Consider the following 14,523-nt stretch of genomic DNA (forward strand, 5'->3'; position numbering starts at 1 on the left):
AGAGTACATAAAATTAAGTAAGTATTAAAAACAGTAAGACATGCAGAATGCGCGAAAGCCGACCTTATTGCGTAAAAACAATCTCTTCCAGGCAACCGTGAAAAGGAAGGACATGGAAGACAATAGTTTAGCATAGACACGACCCAAAAACGTTGGCATAGAATTATAATAATTGCCTTTATTTCTTAAATGCTCCTAATTGCTCACATTATTGATTAATTGTTTAATTAGTTATTAACACATGTAAATACGAATAATATTTTCTTAATTGCGCGAAGAGCATTCAACTTTTCCAATATAAATTGAAAATAAAATACTCATTACAATTAAAATTTATTTTTTATATTGTTACGAATAAACTATTTTTTAGTATTATAAAAATCATTTAAGTTATCTCTACTAATATAAAAAAACGAAGAAGTTTTTTGTTTTTTTGTACCCTGAAGGTTTCAAAACTACTATTTCGATTTAGAAATTTCCTTAGCCAAAAGATAGCTACATTTTTCCCGAGTGCTATAGGATACTTTTTACCCCGGAAATGTACTACGGGCGAAGCCGGGGCGAACAGCTAGTTATGCATATTTGAGAAAAGAATCCTAGTTTGTCCGTCAATCACGTTGAAACTACTGAACCGATTTTGATCAAATTTGGTACTTATACAGACACTTCATGCATATTTATGCGGATTACTTCTCCTTATCCCTCTCTATCCTCCATGGAAAACCAGAGCGCTTAATACATGACATATAGTAAAATGTTAACTTCAACTTTTTATTGTACATAGGTACCTACGAACTTTTATATGAATAATATTAATACAATTAAAAATATTTTCTAGAGATAAAGCTGGGAAATACATCGTCGTGTTCATGGCTCAGCCGTTAATACTTTTCACTTTATCCAAAGGATTAAGTATAATCCCACCCACCATCGCCGGAATAAACATTTGCAGACGCAGGGTTCTTCGGATTCGAAATCATTTATGTGGTGTAATACCTTTGCGGCACGGTGTGAGTTCTTCAACGATGGTGTTAGTAAGATAATATAACCTACATGTTATATTGTAAAAACCATTAGATTATTATCTATCTTACGAGATAGCATCCTGTTAAAGTTGTGACTAAAAATAATATTTTCTTTTCCTGTGTTCCATCATAATGACGTCGCCAATATGAAACTAATACCACAGAGGTAGTTTAATACCTAGAGACCTAAGGGTATTCTTGATCGTTCCTTTATTTCATCAAATAACAAATTGTCAAAGTCACTTGCAATTGACAATTGACATATATAAAAATAAACAAATTTTGTAAACTGAAAATTTGAATGAACACGGCATTTTGGTATATTAATAATGTTGCAATTCGTTTATTTATCAATATAAAGTTCAATTTATGACTTATCAAAATAATTTAGCACGGTTAAAATGAAATGTCATATACCTGGACCGAATGTTAAAGGTAAATAAAAATTATATCTTATTTTTGTAATGTTCCTCTGAAATCATATTACTAATTTCTTTTTTTTAGTTTTGGGAAGAACAATTCATGCTTTAGCAAGATTTGGAGATGAATTATACTTAGAATCATTATCAGATTCTATCCTCTTAAGAACTCTTAACGCGGCAGAATCCGCTTATGCGATGGTAAAATTTAACAAAAATTTTTTTACATTCTTCAATTATAATTATTATTCCACGGATGACAAGGAAGGATTAAAATGTAAAATATCAATGAAAAGTGCCTTAAACACTTTTAAATCCCCAACACATATGGACAAACAAGTAGAAAATTTAGAAATTAAACTAGACCCCGAGTCCTGTAAATTAATATTCATAGTGAAATGCAAACATGGCATTGTGAAAACACATTTTGTGTCCATATTAGACTGTAAGGCAATGCAAGCTGTATATACTAAAGATCTAGTACCCAACAGGTAATAAAAATGTCATTCATTTACAATTTACACATTTATATTGAATAATAATGTATGTGTGAATTATAATTATTAATATAAATACACATTTTATATTAATTACAGAATAACATCCTCTTATAAAATACTTTCCGAAGCGTTGAATAATTTTCAATCATCAGATGACCAAGTTACTATAGAGGCAAGCGCAAATTCAATTATTCTGCGAAATTATGTGGATAGCAACATGGACTTAACTAAAATTATTCGAACTCAAATAAATGTTAAATCTCAGGAATTCGAAAGCTATGTTATAGGTTCAGACACTACAATAACATTTACAATGAAAGAATTCAAAGCACTATTGTCATTTGCAGAAGCCTTAACTCTACCCATACAACTTCATTTTGAAGTTACAGGAAAACCAGCTGTATTCATTGTTCACAATGGGTCTACATTTGAAGCACATTTTGTTTTAGCTACATCAAAACCTGATACACAAACCCAAGCGTCATCAACACATAACACAACTACTATTGAAAGAAAAAGAAAAGAAATAGGAGATGTTCAAAATTCTGTTAGAAAAAGACCCCACCTTGATGTAGATACTTCGAGTCTAAATGAAGATTCTCATCTCTTTAACTACATAGAAATGCCACAGGACAATGATTTGGTTGAAAATGGAAAAATAGATAGTTATGTACATAATCAAACAAATATTAGTCCAAAGGTAAATAACTGTGAAAATTTGGACTATGACAACATTCCTCCCTCACCAACCTCAAAAATGAAAATTAAAACAATATTTAAAAGGTGTTTTGAAAGCACTTTTGATCCTAGAAGTATACAAGGTTCAGTATTGGCAGAAAACTCTGATAGTGAATGAAAAATGGATTATTTAAGCCAGTGATTTGTAGAAAGCAAATAATTTAATAAAATGTGACAGTACATATTTAGCTAACCTTGAAGCTTATTACAACAATTTGAAGAGTCAATGAGTCATTGTATAATTTCAAAAACGTATATGAAATCAATTTTCAAACTTGGACCTTTGAAATTTAATTACTGCTAATCATATTTTACACTACCAGTGCTCTTCTAGTTTAACTACAATGTAAATTATTGCAAATATGATAAAATAAAATAACATTTCACTGCATTATGATTTTATATTAAAAAATATACATACAGATAAAATATTGTACACACCTTACAAATCAACATATCAGGGTGTTATATGTTATGCAGTAAACATACACATAACATAAATTTATTTATAGTATTGCTATATTTGATCATTGTCACAGGAACCATTCCCAATTGAAAAATTTAATTCAAAATATTACCAACACAAAAGAAATAAATATCTGTTACCCTACAAAAAAAGATGATACATTATTATTACATTATTCTTACTAAAGCCCATTCTTTGATAAAATATTATTCTTGCACTTACAATTTTGTTTGAAACTTCAAAAAGCAAGTGTTATGCCTGTAATACAATCTTAATTAAATTTTTAAACAGTTTTTATATATATACTACATGAATTCCATTGTTCTATGAACAAGTGCAACATATGGGCAAGGTGCAATTATATGGGCAAATTGATAAGATATATTATTGAAATCATATTACAGCAACGATTTACTAAAAAATTAATACTAGGTTAAAAAACTAAAATGAATCAGTTGTGAGCAATCAATATCAACGGATTGCTTTAAGGTAACTCAAAATTAACAGATTAATGAATTGTTTTAATTAGCGTTTGCAATATTGTCGGTTTGGAGTCATACATTCGTGACAAAAATAAATTATTTATTAATATTTTTGATTTGGTTTTAACTAGAAAGAGATCACACTTGAATTTTAAATTTTAATTGAAAGAACAAATGCAGACGCGTTTTCTATAAAAAAAGTTATACACATTTTATTTATATAACAATAGCTAGCTATCATGTCTTAAAAAAGATGAAAAAGACCTCGAGTTCTACTTTAAATTTATTATTATAATACGGCAGCGATACCATTTAATTACAATAAGTATTTGTTATAATTCAATTTCAATATTGTCTCTGGCCCAGATGGTAGGGCAAGCACTTTATAAGTCGCTGTATGTGACTGGACACCCACACGGACACCCTATTGCATCACCAAACACTCACTATCCAAACAAATCAATGAAAAAGGGCACTGTTATTTAGGAACAATCCTCTTGACTCTTTCTCACACACTGTGCTACTTTTCGTTTAAACTCCGAATATGACTCTCGCCATTCCTTCTGTAAAAAAAATCATAATAAGCACACATCAACAACCGATTTTAGTTTGTGTTGTGCCAGTTGGAGTGTGTGACCTAAAGTGATATTATTATGCTGTTTCGTTTGTTTTATGGTATGTCACGTGTCCCTTTTTCTGTGCTCTTTACAAAATTTCTTTCTCTCCTAAAAGCAATCTTCTTGACTTTTCCTAACACATCTGGCAACTTTCTTTTTGAAATCCGAATATCTTTCTCTCCATTCTTTCTGTGAATACAAGAACATGAAATGCATATAAGTTAATGATGTATTAATGTTTTATATACAATGCTACAAATATTATGAAATATAATAACAAGTTACAATATGTCTATTTATTTCAAAATTATTTAAAACAATGGATCTGAAACTAATATTGAATGAAATGTATTAAATGGTGTTAACTATTAACAACACATAACCATGCAATTAACTTAACATAAAATTTACAAGTCATACAGTTGAGTAAATGTAAAATTTATAGTTTATTTAATGGTTCATTAACAGTCTTACCGCAGCATCTACATTAGCAGGGCTCTCGTCATTGGGGTCAGCCAGCATTGAGATAACACTAATCAGGATTGTCTCCACAGTGTGCACGGGCAACCATCGCTCAGATGCTTTCTCATAGCCCCATTTGTCATCACCAGGTTCATGCAATATTGAAATGCAAACATCACCATTCTTTTCAACTGAAGAAGTAAAATAAGATAATTATTTTTTAAAAATTGTTTCAATAATTACAATGGACTGTTTATTTATTTAATTTATTTTCTGTTGAACCAAATATATTTATTCTTTTAACTACATACATTCATTTCATTTCATTCATTATATGCCTACCACATAATCATAAACAAAAAATTTATGCTATAACTATAAAGTTCAAACGCGGCTTTACCCACGCAGTCGCAGGAAAGATAGACCTGGGATATTACCAAAAAAGTTCCCGTTTCTGTCTGATTTTCCGGGATAAAAACTATTCTATGTCCTTTCTCAGGTCCCAAACTATTTCTGTACCAAATTTCAACTAAGTCATTTTTCAATCATTCCGTTCTTGAGCATAACTTTCATAAATAGTGTAACTCAACACAATTTTCTTTAATATATAAATCATGTTGAAAATATGAGATTGTTATATATCCCTAATTTTATCACTAAATTATAAAATAAAAAAATATAAAAAGTAAAAATTTTTGTTTGATGTATGTGAACTATTATAAACTATTATAATATATGCTCATTGATTGCCAATTACATCTTGAAAAAAGTATGAAGTTGCATATGTACTAAATGGCAGCTGTATTTGGAAAATATTACTCTATTTTTTTCATATCATATGCAGGAAATTGAGCTTGTGGATTCTCTGATGGTAAGCAATCACCACAGCCTATGGACATTCACAGAGTGAATGCGCTGCCCGCCTTTCAGGAGAATGGGATAAGAAAAGGATTGAGGAAAGGGTGAGGAAAAGCCTTAAGAGTAGTTTTTGAATTAAGCAATATTAATAGAGAATTAACTAAATAATAATATTCAAATGTGTAAATTTATAGTTATCATAAAATGAAACTTACTATTTGGATGCCAAATTTCAGTCACAAATTTCATCCTTGGTGGTCTCAAAGGATACTCTTTAGGAAAATATAAATGTGCCTTAAAAAATCCACCCTCACTGAAAAGAAAGGTTATTGTTTACAATATTTCATGTTACTTATGCTATTGAGTTGCAGTTGAGTATAGGTGTCCCATAAAATACTAAAAATATATAACAGTGTTATATTTTTGCTAACATAATTATAGCCCTTACTTTCACTGACTGATGTCAGTATAGTTTATAATAAAAAAGGATTTATATGATTCACAAGACATAAATTCAAATAACTAAATTTATCTCAACTTATAAATAGATTATATTATGTCGTACTCACTATAATGTGTCCGGTGGCCCAATAATAAGAACTTCCCATCTGTATATGTCATTGTCGTCTATCAACCCAGCAGAAAATCCTTCTACTGGATTTTTGTTCAGTTCTGAAAATTGAAAATCAACTTGCGACTAACCAAAAAATTCACTACTTAGGTTTACACATGTCATATGAAACTTTGCCAAAAGAACACGAGAAATCATTTATTATCGTTAATTTTTGTCTTACAACAACCGATTGTCATTGCTTGAATATTGATTTCACGACTTTATACCCAGTAATGTTTAAAACATTATTCTCAGGCGACAAAATCATAAAAACAGATTAAGTCAACTTTTTCAAAACCTATCCCGAACCCTAAAATACCATCCGCTAAGGTCAATGATTGCACGAATACCTGTGTCGCTTAACGCTGGTGCAGTAACAATTTACGAAATTTATATAAATATGACAGTAATATGTAATTACCTGCTAATTGCTTTTTTAACAAAAGCGAAGACTGTGGCTCTGACATTAATTACAATTAAGAAATTTACCCTGACGACACGAAAAAAATTATTTTTCACAAAAGATGGCTGGCTGAGTTTTGGGCAGGTTGTGAAACATATGAGCTGTGCTTGTTTCCGGTACAGACAACAGAAAATGTTGCCATATCTAATACAGATAACTAATTTTATTTTAAAAAAGTGTTTAATTTTGTTAATGATTTATTCATTGCTGTCTATGTAGCTAAATGTATATTGAGAAACAGACTAATGGAAAACAAAAACGGTTAGAATATTACCATCAAATACGTTTTAAAATGACCGTTGATCATGTACATTATTTGATTCATGTGGGTTATGTGATCCACGCTCCAATAACGTAGCTATGACGTCAGCTCGGGACCACCAGCTCCCCCACTCATCGTACGAAACACAGTAACATTCGCAAGCTACGACTTCAAGCCGTTCTTCTGGGGGGTGTGGTACGTTCTCCGGTGCTTGTTCAATTTGTATCGAAGCGTGCTCGGCTCAGTGGCGTAACTATCGTAAAAAGCGTAAAATCAATAAATAAATTAAACCCATTTTGAATCAATTTTCTCAACTCTGGGGCATTCGACTTCAATAATAAAAGTACTGATTTTGCAATTTTTTACTTTAACACTATAAGAAGGTAGGGTTAGTTTCTCAACTGAACATTCTCAGTGGCTTCTGAAGTTCTTACCATCCAATCAAAATGCTCAGGCTGGGAATAATCCTTACTAATATTATAAATGCGAAAGTAACTCCGTCTGTCTGTTACGCTTTTAACCTAAGCCACTGAACCAATTTTTTGTAATTTGGTATGAAGGTTGAACTGAACTTGGGAAAGACATAGGATAATTTTTATCACGAAAAAATGGTAGAAGTTGAAAGCGATATAACCGAATTCCACGCGGGCGAAGCCGCGGGAGGAAAGCTAGTTATACCATAATTTTGTAATTGAACCAGAAAAACTTTCACTTTTTAGAGTTCTGGTGGTACTCGAGACATGCCCTTTCTAGCGCTTTTTAGCGCGCCGAGTTCCCTTTTAGAAAATCAAGTTAGCAACATCGACTCTACCTATTGGCTGTTTATTCGTAATTGGTAGTATGGAGTAGGCAGTAGGTTGGTCTACTCTAGTGGTCTAGTCTACCTTTTTTTATTTGGCAGATACTGGGTGAAGACCGGGGGGCTCTTTTAAAGGAAGTTGTCCTTAAAAAAAGTAATTAATAAATATTAACTAAAATAAATAAAACTTTTTTTATCAAAAAATATTTTAATGTTCATAATCAAAAAATTTATGATTCAACGGTTACATTACTCTTTGCTTTTTTTGCTTTCTTCATCTCAGGTTCAATGTCGCCACTGCTTTGAGAATTCTTACGTTTTTTCTTTTTCTTCTTTTGAACTTTCTTACCATTTTTTTGATTTTGTAAAAGCTTTTCATTTGATTTTGCTGTACACTTTATTCCAGATACAATACTTTGTAAACTTTGGAAGTCCAATTTTGATTCAATGTGACAACTCTCATGTACAGATTTCATAACATTGATCAATTTTTTCAATAATGTAATAAAATTATTTCTTACGGTATATTCACTGTCATCCTTGATTGCTGTCAATTGACTCTCAAAGTCGTTTTCTATATGCATTATTTTACTAATAACTTCATTCACTGAAGGTTTATTTCTGTTCAAGGATCTATAAAACCCTATTAATAATTCAAGGCCCTCATTCCTACGGAATTGTCTTACATTTTTATCAAACACATTTTTTGTTATAACTGGTACTAGGTCATAAATACCTTTCCAGTCCGTCTGTAATATGCTATGGAAAAATATGATAGGCAACATACAGCTGCGGTTAGTAAAGAAATTATTTACTGTCTCCTTTAGAATTCCTGTAAGAGGGCAAGACTTTACTTTTTTAGGTGATTTTTTATTAGTGCTGACAATTTTTTGTGAACAATGCACAATAAAGGTGGCAAAATTTGTGAGAACATCACCAAGTGCTTGATACAGAAAATGAGACCTTGCACCTTTGTCAATTGTAGCTTTGAAATAGTCGCATAAAATGTCCAGTGTTATGTCCTCTACTGAGGCAAATTTCCTAACCTTTGAAAGTGTTTTGATGGTTTTTCTTAATCTATTTTCCAATTCACTGAATTGATTATCTTGCATACAAAATTCAAGACATCTGGTAAGAGGAGCAATCATACTTAAACATATATCCATTGAAGGGTCTTTTTCTAGATAAATATCAATCAAATCTAGTACTCTGGTTCTAAAATCAGATAAAGATTTCTTATTTTTGCGTTCTTTTTTCGTTTTCTTATTTTTCCCTTGATGGAATTGTTTAAATGCTTCTGCTAAAGCTTCGTCTAGCTTTTTACCCTCTTCTTCATCAATTTCATCCGCATCAATACTCTCTGCATCATCATCTGCTGCTGCTGCACTTCCGAGCGCTTTTTGTACTGCCATTTTAAGTTGCTCAGGATTTTTCAAATCATTGTCATCATCATCGTCACCGTCGTCGTTATCGTCATCATCTTCACTGTCATCACTCCCTTCACTATCATTATCTCCATTTTCGTTCACTTCATCAGTTTGCATATCTTCATCCTCACTCTTCTCCTCTTCATCCTCCTCAGAATCACTGTCTTGAGTTAATGGATTTTCAGCACTTTCAGGATCCAACACAGAGACAATTTGACCAATTGATGACGGTGTTAGATATTCCCATAAAAGACGAAAAACACATTGTACTAAAGATCGAAGCACACTTGATTCAATAGACAGAATTGATAACAAAATTTCTACCATTACTTCAATCCATTCTGGTTCAGAGTCTATCAAATCACCATTAACTTTTGTAGATCCATTCACTTTACCAATTTTGTAATGGGTATAACAATCTCTCAGTTCTTTAATAGAACTGCGAGCCACTTTTACATGAGTAGGCTCTGAGAATAAGAACAAACCAAGTTGATAAAGTAAAATGAGAAACACTTTGTCAACTTTAGACTTGGATACAGTTTTTTCAATCTTTTCACATGTTTCCATTAGCATTTCCCAACAGCCAATATTCTCTTTAGTAAACTGTTTTTCAAGTTTTTCACGAACCTGTTCTTTTTCCATAATTTTTGTTATGAAATGACATAAGGATGTCAGTACCATTAGAAGATTGTCAACATTTGTGAATCTTGATGTAAAACAACGGTAAAAGCATGATTTAATTGAGCCTGTAAAATGAAATATTAAAGCATAAATAATGTTATATAATTGAAGTGCAAAATAATGTTTAATCTATTTTTCAGTTTACTGTACCTGCTAAGTCACTGCCTACTGCTATATTTTCATCTCCACCAATTTTAAAGAATCCAAAACACATCAATACCTGCATATATGAAATCTTAAATTCAGTATCATCTTTAACAGCTTCATGGCTGACTAGATAAGATATCATCTCAGCAGCTTTAACTCTTTCATTGTTATACCAATGCCTTTCAACACCTTCTTTAATAAACTTCTTTGATGTATTGAGTAGAACCTTTTTAAATGATTTGGCCATTTTTTTTACTCCATCTTTATCTAAATCAGTGAAAATTAATTTGACAATATTTGTGCCTGTTATTTCTGTTAAATTAATTTCACCAGGCATAAACAAAAGTTTCTTTAATATTTCAACTCTTAAAGAATTTGTTACAGATTTTGATTTTAATGCCTTGGTTAGAGAATTGAGTAATTCTTTCTCTTTCTTTATCATTATTCTGTGGTCGTCTTCGTGATCTTTTTTATTCCTTATTTTGCTAGCTGTCTGCAGACCTTTAAACCAATCCAAAAATAGTTTGAAGAAATTATTACTTATCAAATCTGGTATAACATCTACATTGTCTTCTAAATTTTGCAGCACAGTGTTTAAAATATTGATGGCAACAAGTTCTCTGTTCCGATTATGTTTTACAAGCTGACTATCTATTTTATTCCAAAATGTTAAAAGTTGTGGCGTTTTAGCTATCTGTTTGCCAATTTCTTCATAAATTGGATGATTTACAGAATTGAAGTCTATTCCCTCCTAAAAAAAATTTAGTTAATAACCTTTTATTTACAACAAACACACTCTAAATTTTGAACAACAAAGGCTTACCAATAGTTTTTCACTTATATCAGCTATGTGATCTTCATGTAATATTTCTGGAACTCCAAATAACTTTCTTGCTTTCACTTTATTTGGAAATTTTGAACTTACAACCAAGAGGAAATGTAATGAATCCAAATTGTGTTCTTTTATTCCTTTTTTATAATTTGTTTTAATATTTGACCACACAATGTTGGAGAATGGATCTTCATCAATCTGAAAATATACAAATAAATATATATATAGAAATACTTACTACTTAAAAAAAATTAATTAAACATTTGGTTTGAAAATATATATTATTTTAAACATATAATTCATATCATAAATAATTTTTAGATTAGCAAATAATCAATATTTTTACTATATAAAATATCTCCTTACCTCCTTAACAAAATCCAAAAGTATAAGAGATGCTATTGTACCCAAGTATGATTTCTTGGAGCTTGCAGCCAGTAACATTTGTATTGTCTGTTTCTGTTCATCTTCTGTACACTTAAGCATCAATCCAGAACGGAAAATTGCCCCACAGACTAAAATTTGTCCTAAAGAAACATCACCTACTTCCTGTCATGTGAAAGACAATTAAATATTTATATTTATTTTATTAGGTTATAAAATTTCCTCTTAAGTAACAAAAATACCACATGTTGATTCTCACAGCAAAGGCTTTTGGTGCAGCAAAAAATAATTAGGCAAAATAATAAGAAATACCAAAATGAATTATGTAACAATTCCTGGATACATTAAATATAATTATAAAATAGAAATATAAATAAGTATAGTATGCAACTTACACTCTTAGATGAACCACTGGCATGTAATTCTTTTTTTATTAACTCTAGTAATTGGGACACAGTTATTTCTGGAAATTTCGTCAACAGGCTCACGAGTGTAGCAAAGTATCCAGTTCGAGTATCCGGGGTATTAGCACCCAGACTTCGAATTATCCTTTTCAAGGAATACTGTAAATCCTTATCATTCTGTAATAGTGATTAGTATTGATTGAATATTTTATCAGACCCACGCATCATTTCTATTTACAAAAAACTAACCTCGTTTGATTGTAACCGCAAAATTATTCTTGCTCCTCCGGTAATTTTCACATCTTGTTTATCTGATTTTAATGAATCAAAAGCTTCCAATAGAGATGTTGTAACCTCTTTTCGAGGTTTTTCGATACCTGTCTCGTCTTTCATTTTAACACATACTTGTTTACAGTAAAGTATAGCACTCGGGAGTAAGAACTAAAAACCCACAAAATTTGTAACGAAACCCACATGGAAAATGGAACAATTGACATAAGACCACACATGAGACATGGGCCATGACAGCACTTAACAGTTAAAAGATATCTTGAGGTCATAGATTATAAATATTTTAGAATTTTCAAGTCTCTGCTGACTTTTTCTATTTTGTATACTAAAACATGAAACACCATCTTGTTTGACCGAAAATGAAACAAACAAAAAAAGTTAATCAATGAAGATATCAGTTTTCATAAAAAAATTTTACATGCTATGATTACTATTAAATTATTAATATGAAGTAAAATCAATACACTCGACCAAGTATAATATATCTATGGATTTATTACTATGTGTACAGATTATTAAAAAAATAAATACGTTTCTTTTCACATAATAAAATATAGTAATAAACGCCAAAAACATCTATAAACCCAACTAATTACATACAAAATGTTCAATAAAGATTTAAACAAATACATCTCAATAAAACTATTAGGATTAAAACTTTTCTAATATTCTTTTTGGAAAGCTTTTAATTGAATACTTTATTATGATAGTGAAATATATTTTTTCCACACTATAATTCACTCAATAAATAAAAAATAATAGTGAAAACTTAAATAACAACTAAATAATTAAGATTTATTTTTAGAAAATATGATTATTGTGCTGAAAGGGATCACTTCTAGAAAATGATGCGCGCGCATTTAGTATTCCGTGTTTCTAAACATGGCAGGTCGTAGTGGTTTTGATGATGGAAATCCGAGGTATTTATTATTTAAATACGTAATTAACTTAATTTGATGCGAAAAGCAGTGTTTATTAAAAAAATATAGGAAACAAAATCGAATTATTGTGTGGCATCCATCGACATCCGCATGCATTTCTTTTTCTTGACGGCGCGATAACATTAGAAAGAAAATGGTTTTTTTTTAACAAAGAGTGCGTCTACCCATGAATATGTTAAATTAATCGGCCCTGCGAAAAATGTATTAACACAGTTCTAGATGTGCAATGTGCGTGGATAAAATATTGTAGGTTATAATATACCACGGTTATCGTGATTGTGTGCAGGGATTATGGAGGCGGCAGAAGGACGGCGGGCGGTCGCCCGTTGCCGACGGAGCCTCCTTACAAAGCCTATGTTGGAAATCTACCCTCTGGACTCATACAAGGAGACATAAATAGAATCTTTCCTGTGAGTAAAATGAATATATAATCAATTATACAGTTTCAATGTTGCTGACTAAATTTTCATATTTGTAGCTGAATTGTTAATAAGTTGCACGTTAGCGAAATTTATTGACTTATATTGTGTGATAATTACAAATTACAAACAAACTAAGAAACAAAAAAAAAGTATATATATACTTGGCGCTGGTCATGTGTTAATTATTTCCTTATCTTGTATGTTTAGCTAACTTTCAATGTCTTCAATAGAGACTATGTCACTGTCTAGGTTAATTTTCATCTTGTTAGTGCTACTGAAGCTCTTATTCTTTTGCAATTTAAAGATGTATGTATGACATCTAAAAGCTTTGGTGAATTAAGTCTTATATCCAATATACATATACAATATTATATATTATAAAGCCATTTGTTGTTATGGTTGAATGATACTTGTAATTTTTTTATTACATTATAAATCATCTTCTAAACGTAAATAGATATTTTTAATATTTCATTTGTCAGTTTTATTAAAGATCCATTGATCAATTATCACATTTTCTAGGACTAAAATGCATGTCTACTCAATAAAGGGTTATCTAATTTTTGAAACATAATGATTATCATAACCCTGTTATGAACCTTCCATGAAATAAAATCTGCTTGTATTTTATTTACTGATTTTTGAAGTGAAACAGTTGAAAATAGGTTAAGATTGGTTTAGATGTTTAGGTTTTTAGTTGGATGGATGGATGGATAACTCTTTATTTGCACCAATACAAAAAGGACACAAACACAACACAATTACATACAAATAGACGGCCTTATCGCTAAGATAGCTGTCTCTCCCAGGCAACCTTACATTTGAGGATTAAAGTTTATGATTAATAAGAGGTTGATGGTGCACTACACCAGAATTATTAAAAGATAAATAAATATTTAAAATTTTGTATGAATAGTAGAAAATCAACTATGTGTACAATGTACTAATTTTTTAAAGATAAATAGTAAATATTTAGTTTTAGGTATTGGTTTAGTCTAATACATATAATTTGCCCCTGCACCAAGCTCTTGTTTCTTTATTACTTATAGGATGTCATGAATAATCAACATTAAGTGATCATCTTTTGAACATCACAAATGACTATTTTCATTATTAATGGACGTCAAAAGTTACTGAGGGATGAGGACTAATATCTCTGTTCTAACATGTTAGGACTAAGAATATTGTTGTGAAAGAGGCTATCCTCAAAATAGTTTAATAAATATATAAATTTAATGCTAGCCCAGTGTTGTGACATCAAAAACTATATTATCTTATATATAAAATTCT

At 30.6% G+C, this 14,523-nt stretch overlaps 4 protein-coding genes across 6 annotated transcripts in view; 2 read left to right on the plus strand and 2 right to left on the minus strand.

Moving 5' to 3' along the window:
- Window positions 1-1,307: 1,307 nt before the first annotated feature.
- Window positions 1,308-3,166, plus strand: LOC119836195 (cell cycle checkpoint control protein RAD9A). The gene is made up of 3 exons (XM_038361456.1): window positions 1,308-1,460; window positions 1,530-1,935; window positions 2,041-3,166. The coding sequence occupies exons 1-3, from the start codon at window positions 1,427-1,429 to the stop codon at window positions 2,798-2,800; spliced, it is 1,200 nt and encodes a 399-aa protein (XP_038217384.1). The 5' UTR covers window positions 1,308-1,426; the 3' UTR covers window positions 2,801-3,166.
- Window positions 3,091-6,768, minus strand: LOC119836197 (ubiquitin-conjugating enzyme E2 G1). Of its 2 annotated transcripts, none has more exons than XM_038361458.1 (5): window positions 6,602-6,768; window positions 6,137-6,239; window positions 5,783-5,880; window positions 4,722-4,900; window positions 3,091-4,193 (listed from the first exon to the last, which is right to left on the minus strand). In XM_038361458.1, the coding sequence occupies exons 1-5, from the start codon at window positions 6,645-6,647 to the stop codon at window positions 4,113-4,115; spliced, it is 507 nt and encodes a 168-aa protein (XP_038217386.1). In that variant the 5' UTR covers window positions 6,648-6,768; the 3' UTR covers window positions 3,091-4,112. The 2 variants fall into 2 exon arrangements, with proteins under 2 accessions (XP_038217386.1, XP_038217385.1); XM_038361457.1 differs by having other exon boundaries at window positions 3,959-4,436; window positions 6,602-6,767.
- Window positions 6,769-7,887: 1,119 nt separating this feature from the next.
- On the minus strand, window positions 7,888-12,123 carry LOC119836203 (myb-binding protein 1A-like protein). Its single transcript, XM_038361467.1, has 6 exons — window positions 11,829-12,123; window positions 11,571-11,756; window positions 11,158-11,340; window positions 10,783-10,989; window positions 9,963-10,710; window positions 7,888-9,877 (listed from the first exon to the last, which is right to left on the minus strand). The coding sequence occupies exons 1-6, from the start codon at window positions 11,970-11,972 to the stop codon at window positions 7,935-7,937; spliced, it is 3,411 nt and encodes a 1,136-aa protein (XP_038217395.1). The 5' UTR covers window positions 11,973-12,123; the 3' UTR covers window positions 7,888-7,934.
- Window positions 12,124-12,666: 543 nt separating this feature from the next.
- LOC119836251 (eukaryotic translation initiation factor 4H-like) overlaps window positions 12,667-14,523 on the plus strand; it is a 7,816-nt gene continuing 5,959 nt past the window's right edge. For both annotated transcript variants that reach the window (XM_038361529.1, XM_038361530.1), the window contains exons 1-2: window positions 12,667-12,790; window positions 13,098-13,221. In XM_038361529.1, coding sequence (XP_038217457.1) covers window positions 12,753-12,790; window positions 13,098-13,221 — 162 coding nt within the window. In that variant the 5' untranslated portion in view covers window positions 12,667-12,752. The remainder of the gene's footprint in view (window positions 12,791-13,097; window positions 13,222-14,523) is intronic.

This window comes from Zerene cesonia, chromosome 23, assembly GCF_012273895.1.
Source record: "Zerene cesonia ecotype Mississippi chromosome 23, Zerene_cesonia_1.1, whole genome shotgun sequence".
Lineage (NCBI taxonomy): Eukaryota > Metazoa > Arthropoda > Insecta > Lepidoptera > Pieridae > Zerene > Zerene cesonia.

Excerpts from the sequence above, each read along its gene's own strand:
- LOC119836195 (XM_038361456.1), top strand. The coding sequence starts at position 1,427 with ATGAAATGTCATATACCTGGACCGAATGTTAAAG. Across the intron at positions 1,461-1,529 it reads ACCTGGACCGAATGTTAAAG|TTTTGGGAAGAACAATTCAT; the intron begins GTAAATAAAAAT and ends TCTTTTTTTTAG. Across the intron at positions 1,936-2,040 it reads AAAGATCTAGTACCCAACAG|AATAACATCCTCTTATAAAA; the intron begins GTAATAAAAATG and ends TATTAATTACAG.
- LOC119836197 (XM_038361458.1), bottom strand. The coding sequence starts at position 6,647 with ATGTCAGAGCCACAGTCTTCGCTTTTGTTAAAAAAGCAATTAGCAG. Across the intron at positions 5,881-6,136 it reads GGGCCACCGGACACATTATA|TGAGGGTGGATTTTTTAAGG; the intron begins GTGAGTACGACA and ends CTTTCTTTTCAG. Across the intron at positions 4,194-4,721 it reads CTGCTAATGTAGATGCTGCG|AAGGAATGGCGAGAGTCATA; the intron begins GTAAGACTGTTA and ends TTTTTTTTACAG.
- LOC119836203 (XM_038361467.1), bottom strand. The coding sequence starts at position 11,972 with ATGAAAGACGAGACAGGTATCGAAAAACCTCGAAAAGAGGTTACAACA. Across the intron at positions 10,711-10,782 it reads ATATAAGTGAAAAACTATTG|GAGGGAATAGACTTCAATTC; the intron begins GTAAGCCTTTGT and ends AATTTTTTTTAG. Across the intron at positions 9,878-9,962 it reads AGTAGGCAGTGACTTAGCAG|GCTCAATTAAATCATGCTTT; the intron begins GTACAGTAAACT and ends TTCATTTTACAG.